This window comes from Ornithorhynchus anatinus, chromosome 1 (assembly GCF_004115215.2).
Source record: "Ornithorhynchus anatinus isolate Pmale09 chromosome 1, mOrnAna1.pri.v4, whole genome shotgun sequence".
Lineage (NCBI taxonomy): Eukaryota > Metazoa > Chordata > Mammalia > Monotremata > Ornithorhynchidae > Ornithorhynchus > Ornithorhynchus anatinus.
Genome location: NC_041728.1, coordinates 28,250,390 through 28,270,897, shown reverse-complemented (window position 1 = coordinate 28,270,897; position 20,508 = coordinate 28,250,390). Strand labels below are relative to the sequence as shown.

Genomic DNA, 20,508 nt, shown 5'->3' with positions numbered 1-20,508 from the left:
CTGCCTCTGCCATTTGTCTTCCGTTTGACCTTGGGTAAGTCACTTCCTTCCTCTGTTGCCTCAGTTACCGTATCCGTAAAATGGGGATGAAGACTGTGAGCCCCCTGTGTGGGACAGGGACTGGGTCCAACCCGATTAGCTTGTATACACTGCATCTACCTCAGCTGCGTGAGAAGCAGCATAGTGTAGAGGATAGATAAAGCCTGGGCCTGGGAGTCAGAAGGTCATGGGTTCTAATCCTGGCTCCGTCACTTTGTCTGCTGTCTGACCTGGCGCAAGTCACTTCACTTCTCTGGGCCTCAGTTACCTCATCTGTAAAATGGGCATTGAGACTGTGGGCCCCCATGAGCTGTGGCCAGTGTGATTTGCTTCTATCCACCCCAGTGCTTAGTACAGTGCCTGGCACATAAAAAGCGCTTAGCAAATACCATCATCATTATTATTATCTACCATAGATTGATTTGCAAAGGGTAGAACATCACCATTATGGGCAGGGCGCGCTTACTCCCCTCTCAAGGAGAGATGCTTCAGCTTCCTGGACCGTGAGGAAGCCAGAGACCGAAGAGGGTAAGGAGAATCGCTTTTGGGGTCTTAAAGGTCATTAGGGTTTGCGTTTGGGGAAATCCCAAGAAACAGACTGCAGTGGAACAGGTTGCCATTACTCTGAATTTGAATACTCTTTTCTTGTTTTTTGGTCTGGAGTTCCTGAGTTCTCTGTATTTGTTTGCCCTTTGCAAAATTTTCCACAACCGAAGCCCCCTTTCGTTGCTGACAACCGCCCTCCGTCGACTTCATCTCTCCCCGCCTTCCCTTCCTGCTCTTTTTTTTTAATGGTATTTGTTAAGCACTTACTATGTTCCAGGCACTTACTGAGCTCTGGGTGGCTACAGTCTAATGCTGTTAGACCCAATCCGTGTCGTAGCTGGGGCTCACAGTTTTAATGCCCATTTTCCAGATGAGGTAACTGAAGCCCCGAGAAGTGAAGTGATTTGCTCAAGGTCACACAGCAGACAAATGGCAGAGGCAGGATCAGAACCCAGGTCCTTCTGACTCCCAGGCCCGTGCTGAATCCACTAGGCCATGTTATTTCCTGCTCTCTTCCCCTACGCTGTCCACGTCGCTCTCTTCATTGCTCCCAAGCCTCTCTTTGTGGGGCTGGGAGGGGAGTGATAAGTAAAGGGAGCAAGCCAGGGTGACGCAAAAGGGAGTGAGAGAAGAGGAAAGGAGGGTTTAGTCAGGGAAGGCTTCTTGGAGGAGATGGGCCTTCAACAAGGCTTTGGGAGTACGGAGTACCGTACTGAGCGCTTGGGAAAGTACAAAATAGCAGAGTTGAAAGACAGGTTCCCTGCCTACAGGTATCTACTCTAGAGCTTAGTACAGTGCCTGACACATTCACTCAATCATTCATTCATTCATTCAATCTTATTTATTGAGCACTTAGTGTGTGCAAAGCACTGTACTAAGTGCTTGGGAGAGTACAGTGTAACAGTGAACAGACACAGTCCTTGCCCGCATTGAGCTTATGTTCTAGATGGGGAGGCAGGCATTAATAGAAATGAATAAATGACATATATATGTAACTGCCACGGGACTGGGAGGGGGGATTAGTAAAGGGAGTCGGGGAGATGCTGAGGGGAGCGGGCGAAGAAGAACAAAAACAAAAAATTAGTTTATAGTCTAGAGGGGAGGACAGACAATATAATAAATAAATTAAATAAGTGCTGTGGGGCTGGGGGGTGGGGTGAATCAAAGGAGGAATTCAGGGTGACACAGAAGGGAGTGGGAGAAGAGGAAAGGGGGGCTTAGTCAGGGAAGGCCTCTTGGAGGAGATGGGCCTTCCGATAAGACTCTGAGGCGGGGAGAGTGATCGTCTGTTGGCTATGAAGAGGGAGGGTGCTCCAGGCCAGGGGCAGGACGTGGGTGAGAGGTCAGCGGTGAGATAGACGAGGTGGAGGCAGAGTGAGAAGGTTAGCATTAGAGGAGCGAAGTGTGCGGGCTGAGTTGTAATAGGAGGGTAGTGAGGTGAAAGAGGAGGGGGCAAGGGGTTTGACTGCTTTAAAGCCGAGTTTCTATTCGATGCGGAGGCGGTCGGGCAACCACTGGAGATTCTTGGGGAGTGGGGACACATCCTCCTGGTGATCAGTTTCTCGTAATCAGCCTGGAAATATCACATCTCCAAGAGGCCTTCCGTGACTAAATCCTTATTCCCCATTCTGTGTTGCCTGTGTGCTTGATTGTGCACCCCTTAAGCACTTCGATAATCTCCTCCATCCTCACAGGACTTAGGTACGTATTCTTACACTCTACCATTTCCCCCGTCTCTCATTTCTTTTGATGTCTGTCTATCCCCCCTTAGACTGAAAGCTCCTTGTGGGTTGGAATCTTATCCACCAACTCTACTGTATGTTCCCAAGCACATAGTACCACACTCTGCACACAGTAAATGTGCAATAATAATAATTATGGTATTTGTTAAGGACTTAACTATGTGCCGGGAACTGTTCTAAGCACTGGGGTGGATACAAGCAAACCAGGTTGGACACAGTCCCTGTCCCACATGGGGCTCACAGTCTTAATTCCCATTTTACAGATGAGGTAACTTCAGCACAGAGAAGTGAAGTGACTTGCCCAGGGTCACACAGCAGGCAAGTGGCGGAGCTGGGATTAGAACCCAAGACCTTCTGATTCCCAGGCCTGTGCCCTATCCACTGCGCCGCGCTGCTTCTCCAATAAATATCATCGACCGATCCATCGCTTGACAGTGACCACTAGCCTCCTCTCCCGGTTGTTTCGGAGGGGCTTCTACAAGCTTCTCCTCTCCCCGCTCCCTCCATCTGGCAGAAGCAAAGGGAGTCAACACGAGCCGGTTCTAACTGGCTCTTCTAACTCGGCAGTGAAAGGTGACGGCCACCTCAGCGTGAGAGGACCCCGGCCTCCTCCCTGAGATTGCCCTTATCAGACGACGCGGACACGCCAGGTCCCGTTCGTTCCCCGAGCTCTCGACACTCTTTCGACCTTTTCCTCGGGTTTCTTTTAATTGGCGACCCGGTGAACCGTATTAAGGCAGCCAGGATCCAGAATGGAAGTACCTCCTTCGCTCATGTCACCACAAGTCGCAGAAGAGACGCGGCCGTTGGGGAAACCCTGACAACACCCCCGTTTTCCGGGCCCGCTCCTTCGCTAAGGACGTTACAGCACGGACAGCTGAGAGCCTTGCTGGTTTTAATGAATGATAATAATAATATCAGTGGCCTTTGTTAAGCGCTTACTGTGTGCCAAGAACTAGGGTGGGAAGCATGGCTTAATGGATTGAGCACGGGCCTGGCAGGGAGAAGGTCCTGGGTTCTAATCCCACATGTCTACTGGGTGACCCTGGCCAAGTCACTCATTTCTCAGGGCCTCAATTGCCTCATCTGGAAAACAAGGATAAGAGGATGAGCCCAATGTGAGGACTGTGTCCAGTCTAACTCGTATCTACCCCAGTGCATAGTAAGTGCTTAGCCAGTACCGTAATAATTATTATTATTATTACCATAGGGTGGATACAATTAAATCATGTTGGAGACAGTCCCTGGCCTACAAGGAGCTCAGAGTCTTAATCGCCATTTTACAGATGAGGGAACTGAGGCACAGAAAGGTGAAGTGACTTCCTTCGGATCACCCAGCAGACAAGTGACAGAGCTGAGATTAGAACCCGGGTCCTTCTGACTCCCAAGCCCGTGCTCTCTCCACAAGGCAACGCTGCTTCTCGAGATCTTTGTGGTGCCTCAGTTTCCTCATCTGTAAAATGGGGCCTGTGAGCCCCACGTGGGACATAGACTGCGCCCAACCTGATTAGCTTGTATCCCCAGTGCTTAGGACAGTGCCTGGCACATAGGAAGTGCTGAACAAATACCCTAAAAAAGAAAAGGAGAACGATTTTACCAACAGGTGAATTCATGACCCCGAATTAAAGAAATTAAGGCCACCTAATGATCATGAGTCAAGCGAGGGATGAAATAATAATAATAATAACAATAATAATGATCATGGTATTTGTTAAGTGCGTGTTATGTGCCAAGCACTGTTCTAAGCACTAGGGTAGATACAAGGTAATCAATTTGTCCCCCATGGGGCTCATAACCTTAATCCCCATTTTACAGATGAGGTAGCTGAGGCACAAGGAAGTGAAATGACTGACCCAAGGTCACACGGCAGACAAGTGGTGGAGCAAGGATTAGAACCCACATCCTCTGACTCCCAAGCCCGTGCCCTTTCCACTTAGCCACGTTGTTTCTCTAATAGTGAAGCGGCCGAAGGATGAACGCGTTAACTTTCCATTCAAGTGTTTCCAACCCCAACCCCTCAAAATAAGATTACAAGTTTAGATTAGGAAACCATGAGCTCAAGGCCAGAGGGCCACCCCGTCATCGGTGGAATTTATTGACCGCTTACTCTGCAGAGCATTGTACTAAGCATTTGTGAGAGTACAGTACAACAGAGTTGGTAGTCACATTCTCTGTCCACGATGAGCTTTTTTTTTCCTTTCTTGTTTCCATTCCTGGGATGTTTGTCCCTCTTTTCTCCCTTTTGGATCATGAACCCCTTGCGGGCTGAGACCATGCCCGAAATTAATCAATCAATCGTATGTATTGAGCGCTTACTGTGTGAAGAGCACTGTACTAAGCGCTGGAGAGAGTACGGCAGAATTGGTAGTCACTTTCCTTGTCCACAAAGCGAATGACAGCTAAAGAAATGGAAACTTGGGTGTTAACTGTCTTGGCCAGGATCAGCTGTCCCAGTTCCTGGCTGGAAAATCCCCAGGAATAAAGTTACTCTGTCCCGTTGGTTTTACGATTTTCTATTTCCGTCTCCTAGGCCGTTTCTCCCAGACCTGAGTTCTTGTCTTGGTTCTTTTTTCAGACCGTTTCCCTGTGGTTCCTTTCTTTTCCCCTCACCCGCCTTACTCAATCCAACCCAAATTCCCTTTGTTTATAAAAAAAAAGGAAAGTACGTCAAGCATAGCAGTTTTTCAGACAGTGGTATCAGCATGATAAATGGAGAATGGGAAAGTATTGTAAACTCGGTGTGGACAGGGAATGTGTGGTGTATCGTTGGCCTAGTGGCTAGAGCCTGTGTCTGGGCCTGGGAGTCAGAAGGACCTGGGTTCTAATTCCCCGCCACCTGTCTGATAGATGACCGTGGGCAATCACTTCACTTGCGGCGTGGCTCAGTGGAAAGAGCCCGGGCTTGGAGTCAGAGGTCATGGGTTCGAATTCCGGATCTGCCACTTGTCAGCTGTGTGACTGTGGACAAGTCACTTCACTTCTCTGGGCCTCAGTTACCTCATCTGTAAAATGAGGATGAAGACTGTGAGTGTCACGTGGGACAAGCTGATTATCCTGTATCTACCCCAGCACTTAGAACAGTGCTGTGCATGTAGTAAGTGCTTAACAAATACTAACATTATTATTATTATTATTACCTCATTTGTAAAATGGGGATTAAGACTATGAGCCCCATGTGGGACAGGGACTGTTTCCAACCTGTTTAATTTAGACTGTGAGCCCGTTGTTGGGTAGGGATTGTCTCTACTTGTTGCTGAATTGTACTTTCCAAGTGCTTAGTACAGTGCTCTGCACACAGTAAACACTCAATAAATCCATTTGAATGAATTTATGAATCTACTCCAGCGCTTAGAACGGTACTTGACACAGTACAGTGCCTGGCACATAGTAAGCGCTTAACAAATACCATCATTATTATCATTATAGTAAGCGCTTAACAAATATCTTCATTATTATATCGTATCTCCCAAGTGCTTAGTACAGTGCCCTGCCCACGGTAAGCACTCAACAAATAGAACTGATTGATTGATATTAGAAATGTGTTACGGATCCCAAATTTCTTAGTTGCAAAAACACCAGAGTAAAATCATTGCAAGACCAGGCCGCTGTTTGTCTTTGCAGCTCTCCTGCATTCATTCGTTCATTCCTTCAATCATATTAACTGCTTCCTGTGTGCAGAGCACTGTACTAAGCGCTTGGGAGAGTACAGAACAACAATAGACAGACACATTCACCCACACAATGAGCTTCCAGTCTAGAGAACTGGAAGGCACCACTGATGGTGAAAGACACTGTTTTGGACTCTCTCTGGAGTGCTCTTCCGAGAGTAAGTGCTGAATACATAGCATCGATTGAGAGATTAATGGATTGTGTCTTCTAACTCTATCGCACTCTCCTAAGTGCTTAGTACAGTGCCCTGCACACAGTAAGCACTCAATGAATACCGTAGATTGGATGGTTAACTGATTATGTATTCTAATTCTAGTGTCCTCTCCTAAGTGCTTAGTACAGTCCTGCACCCAGTAAGCCCTCGATAAATAACACTGGTTAATTGACTGTTTTCTGGGGATTAAGACCGTGAGCCCCACGTGGGACAACCTCCTGACCTTGTATCTACCCCAGCGCTTAGAACAGTGTTAGGCACATAGCGCTCAACAAAGGCCATCATTATTATTATAATAGTGTACTTTCCCAAACACTTAGCACAACGCCCTGCACACAGTAAGATCTCAATCTATACCACTGATTGATTGATTAATACCATTCATTGACTGATTAATTATGTCTTCTAACTCTCGTGCACTCTTCCGAAAGCTTAGCGCGGTGCCCTCCACACAGTAAGCGCTCAAATCAGCCCCGTTGATTGACTGATTGCATGCGATGGAAAGGCCAAAGATAAGATTCAAAGTCTCGACTGCCGCATGGGCACCCAAAGAGCCCCTTATTTGCAGCCCTTGACACGGAATTTGCTTTCGCCCCCTTGTCGTTGCGGGCAGGGAACGTGCCTGCCAACCCTGTCGTATCGTACTCTTCCAAGCGCTTAGTACAGTTCTCCGCACACAGTAAAGCGCTCAATAAATAGCATCGATTGACTGTCTCCCGCCTCTTTTGCAGTGAGAAATTCCTGGAGGATTTATTGGTCCTCCTTGGGCCCCTAATGCCAAATAACTGGAGTTCTCAAGTAGCTCTTTTCCCTCTTTTTAATCTGCCAGGTGAAAATCAGGAAGGAAGATTTCTTCAGCGCTTGGAATTCATGCCTCCACCACGTCACAACCCTGGCTCTGGCACATATCCACCGAGGTCAGTTGCTGTTTATTGAATTATAATTAGTAATAATAATAAGGGTATTTAAGCGCTTACTATGTTCCAGGCACTGCTCTAAGCGCTGGGGTAGATTCAAGTTAACCAGGTTGGATACTAGTCTCTTTCCCACGTGGGGCTCGCGGTCTTAATTGCCATTTTACAGATGAGATAACTGAGGCCCAGAGAAGTGAAGTGACTTGCCCAAGGTCACACAGCAGACAAGTGGTGGAGCTGGGATTAGAACCCAGGTCCTTCTGACTCCCAGGCCCTGTGCTCTATCCACCAGGCCACGCTCCTTCTGCATTCCCAAGATCCAAGAAAATTGACCAAAATGATATAACTGAAAAATGATGATTAAAAAATAGTTACATGACCCAGTAACGATATAAATAAAAGATCATGAATTCAATTCGTTAAACATATTCCTAGGTAAATATTTAATTTTCAATGTGTGATTTTTGACTCCTACTGAACAAAAAAAGTCACCTTAGATTAATAAATAAAATCTCTCTCATTTAATGCCAAACAGAGAACAAGGAGCTGGTGGGTTGGGCTTTTATTTCCATTCAGGGAAACGTGGGCATTTTAGACGGAAAGGGGGAGAGGCAGGTGATGAGGAGTTGAGCCAAGGACAACTTTGCACGGACTGTATAGCCACAGTGGGATCTCAAAGGGAGAAAGTGTTACAAGAAATGATGGCATTTTTAAAATGGTATTTGTTAAGCGCTCACTATGTGACAGCCTCTGTTCTAAGTGCTGGGGTAGATACAAGTTGATCAAGCTGACCCAGTCCCTGTTCCACATCAAACTGCTACTGAATAATAATGATGGTATTTGTGAAGCGCTTACTGTGAGCGTTTAAATGGGGCTCATCTCCTCCAAGAGGCCTTCCCTGACTAAGTTTCCTGTTCTCTCACTCCCTTCTGTGTCGCCTAGACTTTTTCCCTTTATTCATCCTCCTTCCCAGCCCCACAGCACTAATGTACATATCTGGAATTTTATTTATTTCTATTAATGTCTGTCTCTCCCTCTAGACGTAAACTCATTGAGCGGAGGGAATATGTCTGTTATATTGTTATATTGGATCCTCCCAAGAGTGCTCTGCACACATTAAGTGCTCAATAAATATGATTGTCTGACCGGTTGACAGATGCCAAGAGCCTGAGGATGCCAGAAGCACAAAAATATATATATATATATATACACACACACAATATCAGAGGTTATTAATGATGATAATAACAATAATGGTATTTGTTAAGTGCTCACTATTTGATAGGCACTGCACTAAGTGCTGAGATGGCTCAGTGGAAAGACCACGGGCTTTGGAGTCAGAGGTCATGAGTTCGAATCCCAGCTCTGCCACTTGTCAGCTGGGTGACTGTGGACGAGTCACTTCACTTCTCTGTGTCTCAGTTACCTCATCTGTAAAATGGGGATGAAGACTGTGAGCCCCACGTGGGACAACCCGATTCCCCTGTGTCTACCCCAGCGCTTAGAACAGTGCTCGGCACATAGTAAGCGCTTAACAAATACCAACATTATTATTATTATTATTATAAGCCAATCGGGTTGGACACATGTGGGGCTCACAGTCTCGATCCCCATTTTTCAGATGAGGTAACTGAGTCAGAGAAGTGAAGTGACTTGCCTAAGGTCACACAGAAGACAAGTGGCAGAGCTGGGATTAGAACCCATGACCTTCTGCCTCCCAGGCCTGAGCTCTATCGACTACGCCATGCTGCTTCTCTATCAGTCCATGGTTGAGTACTTAACTGAGTACATACTGAGTCCCGAGCACTGTACCGAGTGCTTGTCAACCTTGGCAACTGGGTTGATGCCCTCCCTCTCCATTCACGTCAAGCACACCGGGTTCATTCAGAGTTCCTAATGAGTGAGCTCCCTTGAAGGCAGGGATTGTGTCTATCATTCTTACTGGATTGTACTCTCCCAAACGCTTAGTACAATGTTCTGTGCGTGATAAATACCACTGATTGACGGATGAAACATTTTCAGCAAATTTGCCAATACAAACTCAAGCCTGTCAAGAAACGGAAGAAAAATTAGAACATCAGCCATGGCACAATTCAAGGATCTGGAATGGAAGGAAATGTAGAAATAAGCTGAAAACTGAGTTTCACTAGGAGCCAGAAATGAGGGTCTGAATAAAGGAATCCTCAAAAGCTGGCTGAACTTGGAGGACCTGGGTTCTTACCCCATCTCTACCCGTTGCCTGCTGTGTGACCCTGGGCAAAGCGCTTCATTTCTCTGTGCCTCAGTTTCCTCATCTGTAAAATGAGAATTCAATCCCTGTCCTATCTCCTATTTAGAACACTAATCCCATGTGGGATAGGTCCGGTATCCATTCTGATTTCATTTCATCTCTCCCAGCACTTGGTACAGTGCTTGGCACATAGTACGTGCTTGAAACAAATATCCTAAACAAAGAGCACATAGTGTGCACCGAACAGACACTGTTATTATCATATAAACCACCGTCATCGATGAAGAATTGATCTCAGCCGCTGTTAAAGCCAAACTAGAAGGAAAAAATCTCCCAAAGACAACTAAGGGGAACTGTGTCAAAAAGAAGAGAGTAGTTAGTTCGATATAAGTGATCAGAGCCCAGATAACGACTTTGGAGATTTCTGAAAAATAATTTGATGAAGCAGAAGAAAGAGTTCAAGCTCTAGTCTAGCAAGACAAGCCTTTAGAGAGCCTCACGGCAAGACAGTCCCGAGAATCTGTCTCTTTCATTAGGACCAAATGCAGCAGGAATGTTCAGTTGTCACCGGGAAGCTGGGAAGAGGAAGTTTAAAATAAAAATGTTAAGAAGTCTCCAAAGACTTCAATACTGACACATAGCACCACAGTGATAAATTATTCGTTTTCCGTGGTATTTTTATCTTGCCCTAGAAATCGTGGCAGTGATAATAAAGCTGTAGAGTCATGGTGTTTTCAGACCCTCTGGGTTTACGATACCCAAATAAAATCGAAATTACCCATTTTAAACACCCGATCCCCTCCATCGCTTTTTCACCCCCTCCAGAATTTGCTGGGTTCATTTCTGTGCCTTGTCGTGGAAGGTCCACGTTAGTGAAATCCAGCAAGATACTCCTTCTGGGGTACCCAATGAATTAACAAAGAAATTTGGGATGTTGCCATTAAAGAACGGATGTGAATATAATTAGAATGTATACTACTGACAATTTCTAAATATCAGAGAATTAATTTTAGAGCTCCCAAGAGATCGTATTTGTTCCAAACAATAGTACGCTCCTTTGCTGTGGAAAATCCAATCGCATTTATTATTAAAACATAATTTCCACATTCCAGGCCTCGGCCATTTGTTTGAATGCCCCGGGTGCCATCAGCATTTTCAGCAAAAGCCTGTTTTCCCCACAGCTAATAATGCCATCCTTTATAGGAACAGCAGCAACTGTAATTTGGTCTCAGGTTTTTGGCATTTGTCTTCTTCGGGAATAACTTACCAGAGCGTAGTGATCATCATCCTGTCTGTGTTATGACCTCACTCGTAGGTCTGGAAGGACAAGATGCTTCAGCTCCGACAAGTCTTTAAGACTCTCCCCCTTATAGGAGGAGACTCTCGTTCTACGGGATAGTGATTAAAAAATAACTGTGGTATTTGTAAAGCGCTTATTATGTGTCAGGCACCGTACTAAGCGCTGCAGTGAATACAAGCAGATCGGCTTGGACACAGTCCCACATGGGGCTCACAGTCTTCATCCCCATTCTACAGATGAGGCAACTGAGGCAGAGAGAAGTGAAGTGACTTGCCCAAGTTCTTGCAGCAGACAGGTGGCAGAAAGGGGATTAGAACCCATGTCCTCCTGACTCCCGGGCCCGGGTTTATCCACTGGGCCATGCTGCTTCTCGTGGGGAGTTAGGCACGAGACAGGGTCAGAGTGTTTCCAATTTATCATGGAAAGTTACCAAGGGAGGAAAAGGTTTTCCCAAGATTGGAAGCTACTCAAGAGTGGGGGCTGTGTTTTTCACTCCTCTTTTGTATCCCCCAAACTTCTATTACAGGGATACCCCAGGTTAGAGTCAACCCCAAGACACACTCCAACATCGGCCAAGTTTTTTTTTAACAATAATAATAATAATGTTGGTATTTGTTAAGCGCTTACTATGTGCAGAGCACTGTTCTAAGCGCTGGGGTAGGTACAGGGTCATCAGGATGTCCCACGTGAGGCTCACAGTTAATCCCCATTTTCCAGATGAGGGAACTGAGGCAGAGAGAAGTGAAGTGACTCGCCCACAGTCACACAGCTGACAAGTGGCAGAGCCGGGAGTCGAACCCATGACCTCTGACTCCCAAGCCCGGGCACTTTCCACTGAGCCACGCTGTTTTTATTGGCATTTGTTAAGCACTTACTGTGGGCCAGGCATTGTGCCAAGTCCTAGGATAGATACAAAGTAATCAGGTCGGACACAGTCCCTGTCCCGTAAGGGGCTCCCATTTTACAGATCAGGTAACTGAGGGATAGGGAAATGAAGTGACATGCCCAAGGTCACACAGCGGGCGAGTGGCGGAGCCGGGATTAGAACCCAGATCTACGACTCCCAGGCCCGTGTTCTTTCTACTAGGGCAAGCTGCTTCTGTTGTCGTTTGACACCTAGGCAATTCCAGCGCACCACGGCCTGATGCCGGAACGCGGGAATAAGTTAAGTTCTCTCTAACGGTAGCTCAGGTTTGGAGACGAAGAAGTTCTACATCGACTTTAAAGGCAGCAAATGTAATTATGAAAACTGACTGAGGAAGACTTGCCTGGAAAGAAGAGTTCCAAACGTGAAGAGATGTTCAGAAAGAGCTGGTCTGCCGTGAGCTCCTTCTTGAGGACAAGCAACATGGCCTAGTGGAAAGAGCACGGGCCTGGAAGTCAGAAGGACCTGGGTTCTAATCTCTGTTCTGCTACTTGTCTGCTGTGTGACTTGGACAATATACTCAGCTTCTCTGGGCCTCAGTTACCTCATCAGTAAAGTGGGCATTAAGACTGTGAATTCCAAATGGGACGTGGACTGTAAAATACCTGATTCGCTTGATTCTACCCCAGCGCTCAGTACAGTGCCTGGAACATAGTAAGTGCTTAACAGATACCATTAAAACAAAAAAAGGGCCAGAGGGACGCTACCGTCCAATCTAGTACCTGTTCTTCCTGCTATATAGATTGCGAGCTCATTAAGGGACCTGATTATCTTGTGTCTACTCCAGCGCTTAGTTCAGTGCTTGGCACAAAGTAAGCTCTCAACAAATACCACAATTATTATTAATATTATTCTTACCAAGTTTTCACTAAAGTTGAAAAGCTACCAACACAGCAGAACAAACTTCAACTTCGGTAGCCCCTTTCAAAGCTTCATAATTACGCCACAACTCCTCATTTACGCGGCTCAGCGGAAAGAGCCTGGGTTTGGGAGTCAGAGGTCATGGGTTCGAATTCTGGCTCTGCCACTTGTCAGCTGTGTGGCTGCGGGCAAGTCACTTCACTTCTCTGGGCCTCAGTTACCTCATCTGTAAAATGGGGATTGAGGCTGTGAGCCTCACGGGCGACAACCCGATTACCTTGTATCTACCTCAGCGCTTAGAACAGTGCTCTGCACATAGTAAGCGCTTAACAAATGCCAACCTTATTAATATTGTGATATTAGGCTCTGAATTACCCATTGATCCAAAAGGTTAACCAGAAGCTGAGTAGGGCTTAATGTAAAGAAATAAAGAAATGTCATCTTCCTCCAAAGTTTTGGGAACAGATCTCGATGGATGATCACCGTGGTATTTGTTTAAGCGCCCGCTCTGTATCCAATTGGGTTGGATAAAGTCCCCGTCTCCCACGGGGCTCATCGTCTAAGTAGAAGGTTCTATTTATTGCTATTGTTCTTGTCTATTCATCTCCCCCGATTAGACCGTAAGCCCGTCAAAGGGCAGGGACTGTCCCTATCTGTTACCGATTTGTCCATTCCGAGTGCTTAGTAAGGTGCTCTGCACCTCGTAAGCGCTCAATAAATACTATTGAATGAATAGAAAGGAGAACAGGTATTCAATCCCCATTTTCCAGATGAGGAAACTGAGGTACAGAGAAGTGAAGTGACTTGCCCAAGGCCACACAGCACGTAAGTGGCAGCGCTGGGATTAGAACGCAGGACCGTCTGACTCCTGGGCCTGTCCGGCCACTAAGCCACGCTGCTTCGGCTTACCGTGTGCAGAGTCACTCGCTAGCCACCGGCCGAGCTAGGAACGGAACGGACGGGCCTCTGCTTGACTCTCCCTCCCGTAGCCGAGACTGGTAGAGGGCTGGAAACTTTCCAGGTGCAACCAACCCTGAGAGGGGCCTCATACCTTCGGCTCAGAGAATAATAACTCAAGCCCAATCCCAAGGGATGTGTGGAATCAGGGCCACTTTGAAAGAAGGAAAATTCAGGTTTTTTTTTAACTCTTTTAAATTCCCCTAAGGCCCCGGTCACCTCAAAAACACAAAGATAAATTCAGGAAAGCAAAAGAGCTTGTCGTCAGCAGTCAGTTGCCTTTTCTAATTTCGAATTTCTTTTTTTTTTTAAACTCTTTTTTAACTAAACGCTTGGGAGAGTACAATTCCCGGCCACAACGAACTAACAGTTTAGAGAGGGGGAGACTCATTAAGGGAGCCGCGAGGTGGAGTGGATAGAGCGTGGGCCTGGAGTCAGAAGTTCATGGGTTCTAATGCCGGCTCTGCCACTTGTCCGCTGTGTGACCTTGGGCAAGTCACTTCACTGCTTTGGGCCTCAGTTACCTCATCTGTAAAACGCAGATGAAGAGTGTGAAGCCCCAAGAGGGCCGGGGACTGTGTCCAACCTGATTACCTTGTATCTATCTCAGAGCTTAGAACGGTGTCTGGCACTTAGTAAGCGCTTAACAAATACCATCAATTTCATATAAATAAAAAAATTACAGATATGTACATAAGTACATGACTCACCCAAGGCCACACAGCAGGCAGGTGACGGAGCCGGGATTAGAACCCACGTCTTCGGGTTCCCAGCCCTGTGCTCTCCCCACTAGGCCACACGGCTTCCTAGGATCATTCTCGGATACCAACTCTACTTTACCCCCCGTGGCGGGACACGAAGCAAGTGTGATTAAAGCAGATCGGGGAACGGCTCTGATTGAAAGAGCAGTGTGAAGGAATATGGTTGGGAAATATTGCTCCTCAATCCCTCGTCTTGTCTAATGCCGTCGAGTCGTCTCTGACCCGTAGCGACACCACGGACACGTCTCTCCCAGACGTCCCACCTCCATCCGCAATTGTTCTGGTAGTGGATCCATAGAGTTTTCTTGGTAAAAATGCAGAAGCGGTTACCCCTGCCTTTTTCCGCGCAGTAAAATCGAGTCTCTGACCCCAACTTTCTACCGTGCTGCTGCTGCCCGGCACAAGTGAATTTGGACTCGTAGCAGATTGCCCTCCACTCTCTAGCCACTGCCCAAGCTAGGAAAGGAATGGGTATGACTCTGCTTGATTCTCCCCTCCGTATTCACGACTGGTAGAATACTGGAAACTCTAAGGGCCTCACACCTTAGAACTCAGATAAAAATAACTCAAGCCCAATCCCAAGTGATGTGCGGAATCAGGGCCACTTTGAAGGAAGGAAAATTCAGTTGTTTTTTTTTAACTCTGTGAGACTCATCTGTTGGGGGAACTTGAATTCTGCTGGTTAAAGTCTTCTAGACTGCTAGCTTGTTATGGGGAGGGAATGTGGGTACCGACGCCGTTGTACTGTACACTTCCAAGGGCTCAGAACAGTGTTCTGCACACAGTGTGCACTCAATAAATCCCACTGATGATGATTAAACAGTGTAGTATGTTAGAAATCCCCAAGGCAAATAGGGATCCGTGAGTCAGTGATCTCCCTACTGTCCTTCACGGTTCACTGGCACAAGTTTTTCTTTGTTTGTTCGTTTTTATGGTACTGGTTCAGCGGTTACTATGTGCCAGGCACTGTACTAAGTGTTGGGTTAGAATCAAGGTTGGATACAGTCCACGTTTCACCTGGTGCTCACATTTTCAAACCTCATTTTACAGATGAGGCAGCTGAGGCCCAGAAAAGTGAAGTGACTCACCCAACGTCATGTAGCAGACAAGTGCCAGAGCCAGGATTAGAACTCAGGTCCTTAGAACTCAGGTCCTTCTGACTCTCAGGCCCGTGCTCTATCCACTAGGCCAATTGCCTTTTTTTTTTAAAGTCCGTCATAGGAGAGAAACTGTAGGAAGCAATTTCCAGTGGGTACTGCTGCTTTTCCATTTTTTCTTCCTTTCGAATTAGATTCAGGATGGGAGACAATTTCAACCTGTTCCTATTTGCTGGACCACAAAACTCAGTGACAAATCTTCATTCTTGCAAGATTCTTAATCATTCTAATTATGGTATTTGTTAAGCATTTACTATAAGCCAAGCTCTGTACTGAGCGGAGGGGTAGATACAAGATATTCAGGTCCCACGTGAGACTCACAGTCTAAGTAGGAGGGAGAACAGGTATGGAATCCCCGTTTTACAGATGAGGGAACTGAGACCCAAGGAAGTTAAGTGACTTACCCACGGTCACACAGCAGACAAGTGGCGGAGGCGGGGTTAGAACCCAGGTCCTCTTGCTCCCAGGCCCTGCTCCTTCCACTGGGCCACACTGCTTCCCTAACTTGACAGAGACAGAGACAGTAGGCAGAGACAGCTTGACCACCTCCTCAACCCTGTTTTCATTCATCCCGCAACTCATCAACCTCCCCGCTTCCTCTTCCTCTCCCTAGGAATAAACCCTTCTCCTCTTCCTCCTCCTCTTCTTCTCCTCCTCCTCCTCCTCGTCTTCCTCCTTCTCCTGTCCTCCTCCTCCTCCTCCTCCTCTTCTTCTTTTTCTTCCATACCTCCTCCTCCTCCTCCTTTCCTCCTCCTCCTCTTCTCCTCCTCCTCCTCCTCTTCTTCTTTTCCTTCTCCTTTTCTTCCTCCTCTCCTCCTCCGCCTTTCCTCCTTCTTCTTTTTCTTCCTCTCCTTCTCCTCCTGCTCCTCTTCTTCTTTTCCTTCTCCTTCTCTTCATCCTCTCCTCCTCTGCCTTTCCTTCTTCTTCTTTTTCTTCTTCTCCTTCTCCTCCTCTTCTTCTCCTCCTCTTTTTTTCTTCTTGTTCTTCACCTTCTCATCCTCCTCTTCTTCTTCATCTTCTCCTTCTCCTTCTTCTCCTCCTCCTCTTCTTCTCGTCCTCCTCCTCCTCCTCCTCTTCTTCTTCACCTTCTCCTCCTTCTCCTGCTCCTTCTCCTCGTTCTCTTCCTCCTCCTCCTTTTCCTTCTCCTCCTTTTTCTTCTCCTCCTCTTTCTCCTCCTCCTTCTTCTTTCAAACAATAGTTTCAAAATAATATCCCGAATCACTTGCAGCAGTAGAGGAAGGAACAAAGTCGAAGGAGATTTGTTCAGGATAATTAGGTATTGTGATTCACCCACTAGGAATGCGGCCTAGGAATGGGAAGTGTTTTAACAGGTGTCTCTCTCGGCAGTTCATCGTGGAAGTGAGAAATGGGATTGTAGGGAACATATTCCTTGAAGTTCAGATTTTGCACTGAAACGCTAACTGTCTCAGAGCCATTTTATTCCCACTGTTGCTGTCAATCACCCCACAGCTGTGAGGGAGACAACATGCTTACTGGTGACACGAATTTAAAATGCAAACTGAAATTAGGTTTGTGGGGGACAAACTTTTCTAGTCTCAGCAAACATTTAGTAAATAACCTTTGTGTTCTCATGAACCACCCACACAAAAACCAAAATGAACTATGAAGAGAAATTAGAAAAGGCAACTGACTGCTGACAACAAGCTCTTTTGCTTTCCTGAATTTATCTTCGTGTTTCTGAGGTGACCAGAGTCTTACGGGAATTGAAATCTCACATTAAACCATTGTGTTTGGGGCAAAGAACCCTGAATTTTTATGGTTTTGGGGTCCTGAGAATGTCAAAATCAAACAATCATTTCCATGCCCTTTATCTTAGTGCTTAGAGCGATGCTGAGCGTACAGTAAGTGCTCGATAAATTCCACTGATTGATTCCCTGAAGAATCTCAGGAGATCAGGTTTGATACATAGTCAAACGTTACTTTGAGGACTTTCTTAGATTTTATTGCACAAAGATATGTGTGTGCTCATAAATGGGACTTCTGAATCATCCACACTCACTCTCTGACAGACACATCACTCACTAGCCTATTGGGCTTCTATGGGTGTTTAAAATAAAGGGTGTTGTTTCTTGCAAATGGCCAGAGCATAACTAAAACTCAATCCCTTGTTCCTCTTTGCTGTGCTTTCACAGGCATTTTTAGCTCTGATTTGAGAGTTGACTGGAACCTAAATTGGATCCCCAGTCTTTGAGCTGGTGAGGGGGTGGGGGGAATCTCTTCCAACCTATTTCATTAAATCTTGGCTCATGGAGGTCACTTCCCCTCAGAATCAGTGAGGAATGTTGGGAGGAAAAAAAAAAGCCACCTACATTCCTCTCACCGAGCCTGGAAATTGTAGCGCTAATTCTGCCGGTTTTGTAGAACCAAAAAGGAACCTTGCTAGATCCAAGAACCAGGCAACTTCTGACCCTAGGCTCATAATTTACAGATGACTTTTTTATTGTATTTGTTAAGTGCTTACTATATGCCATGCGCCATATTAAGCACTGGGGTACATACAAGATAATCAGGTTAGTCACAATCCCTACCCCACATAGGGCTCACAGCTTAATCCCCATTTTGCGGTTGAGGTAACTGAGGCACAGAGAGGTGAAATGGCTTGTCCAAGATCACAGAGCAGACAGTGCTCTGCACATAGTAAGCGCTCAATAAATATTATTGAATGAATGAATGAAGTGGCAGAGCCGGAATTAGAACTCAGGTCCTCTGACTCCCAGACCCGTGCTCTTTTCAGTAGCTGTGCGGCTTCTCCCATTTTAGAGGTGGGATTCTTTTATAAATTATTACATGACCAAAACAGTCAATCAATCGACAAATGGCATTTATTGAGCACTTACTATGTACAGAACACTGTACCAAATGCTTGGGAGAGGACAACCCGACAGAACAAGAAACCCTACAGATGGAAGGTCAGATTACCTTATTGTGGTATTCATTAAGCTTTTACCCTGAGACAAGCATTGTGCTGGGCATGTCACCCCCCTCCTCAAAAATCTCCAGTGGTTGCTTATTAACCTCCGTATCAAGCAAAAGCTCCTCACTCTTGGCTTCAAAGCTCTCCATCCCCCGGCCCCCTCCTATCTCACCTCCCTTCTCTCTTTCTACCGCCCACCCCGCACGCTCCGCTCCTCTATCGCTCACCTCCCCACCGTCCCCCGTTCTCGCCTATCCCGCCGTCGACCCCCGGCCCACGTCCTACCACTGTCCCGGAAGGCCCTCCCTCCTCACCTCCCCCAAACTGACTCTCTTCCCCTCTTCAAAGCCCTACTGAGAGCTCCCCTCCTCCAGGAGGCCTTCCAGGCTAAGTCCTCCTTTTCTTCAGCTCCCCCTCCCTTCCCCATCGCCCTGACTTGCCCCCCTCCTCTACCCACCTCCCCGCCCCACAGCACTTGTGTATTTATATTCATAGCTATAATTCTATTTATTTATATTGATTCTGTTGATGCCTGTTCACTTGTTTTGATGCCTATCTCCCCCATTCTAGACTGTGGGCCTGTTGTGGGCAGGGATTTTCTCTCTTTATTGCTGAATTATACTTTCCGAGTGCTTAGTACAGTGCTCTGCACACAGTTAGTGCTCAATAAATATGATTGAATGGATGAATAAAATGTAATCAGATCAGATATAGTCTCTATGCATTAGATTTTACCACCGCCCAGGCTTGAGGAGATACCTATGAAATTTTCTGCCAGCCTTCTCCAGGTGGTTAACTGTCTGTCAGCACTGAACTTAAAAAATCGCCTTAAAAATATGTTTACCCTAATTAAGATGGAAAGAGGTTTGCGGTTCTCTTCTGAAAGTGTGGATTTGGCTAGCATAGCCCTCTGGACTGTAATCTCCCTCAATACTGTCAGCTCAATGAGGGCAGGGAATATGTCTTTTATATTGTTCTATCGTACTCTCCCAAGTGCTTTTACAGTCCTCTGCACACAGTAAGCGCTCAATAAATATGATCGATTGATAGCGTGTCAGCTTAATAACTGTTATTTTTAGATTTATGATGATTATTGTGTTTCTAAAGCCCTTACTTTGTGCTGAGCACTGCGCTAGCCACCTGGCTGAAACCCAAGATAATCAGTTCAGACCCCGACCTCATTGGATCCAGAGTGAATCAGTCAGAATCAATCATATTTATTGAGGGCTTATTATCTGCAGTGCACTGTACTAAGCGCTTAGGAGAGTACATTATCAATCAGTGGTATTTGTTAGGTGCTTGCTATGTGTCAAACACTGTTCTAAGCACTGGGGTAGGTACAAGTAGCAGTCCTACTTGAACAGTGGAACATTAAGCCGCAAACCTACTTCCAAACGCTTTTCCGTAAATCTAAAACTACTCCCAGAAACTGAGGAATTCACCTCCCTCCCTAGAATGCCTTTCTTCCCTGAAAAGAGGATCCTTAGACTGTAAGGGAGGGAATGTGTCTACCAAGCTCTGTTATATTGTTATAGTGTACTCTCCCAAGCACTTAGTACCATGCCCTGAAACAGTAAACGCTCAATAAATACGATCGATCAACTCATTGAGTGCTTTTCTTGATTCACAGATTGGATTTGAGCCCCGGGCTAGAGTTTTGGCCATTTTTTAAATCATCTGGGCAGTTTTGAGAAAAATACTTCTAGGTGGTTGGTTAAAACCAATTCTTGAGCCTCCAGATAAAGCCCCTGAGTTTCTTGGCTGATACATTTCTAATGGCAGAGAAGTTACATGGTATTTATTGAAGTATTTACTACTAATAATAATGTTGGTATTTGTTAAGCGCTTACTATGTGCACAGCAGTGTTCTAAGCACTGGGGTAGATACAGGGTAATCAGGTTGTCCCACGAGAGGCTCACAGTTAATCCCCATTTTACAGATGAGGTCACTGAGGCACTTGTCACACAGCTGACAAGTGGCAGAGCTGGGATTCGAACCCATGATCTCTGACTCCCAAGCCCGGGCTCTTTCCACTGAGCCATGCTGCTTCTCTATTACGTACCAAGCGCTGGGGTAGGTACAATACAATAAGATTAAGCGCAGTAACTGAACCACATAGGGCTAACTATCTAAGTGAGAGGGATAATGGGTATTTAATCCCTATTTTCCCTCTGAGGATGGCACCAGGAGAGTTTCCAGGCTTCTACCAGTCTCAGCTACAGGAGGGAGAGTCAAGCAGAGGCCTGTCCATTCCATT

At 46.2% G+C, this 20,508-nt stretch overlaps 1 protein-coding gene across 1 annotated transcript in view; it reads left to right on the top strand.

Annotated features, from left to right (window-relative positions):
• Positions 1–20,508, top strand: part of ACOXL (acyl-CoA oxidase like) — a 230,536-nt gene that overhangs the window by 164,957 nt on the left and 45,071 nt on the right. Inside the window, 1 exon segment of the mRNA XM_029058162.2 lies at positions 7,040–7,127. Within this exon segment, the coding sequence (XP_028913995.2) occupies positions 7,040–7,127 (88 nt within the window).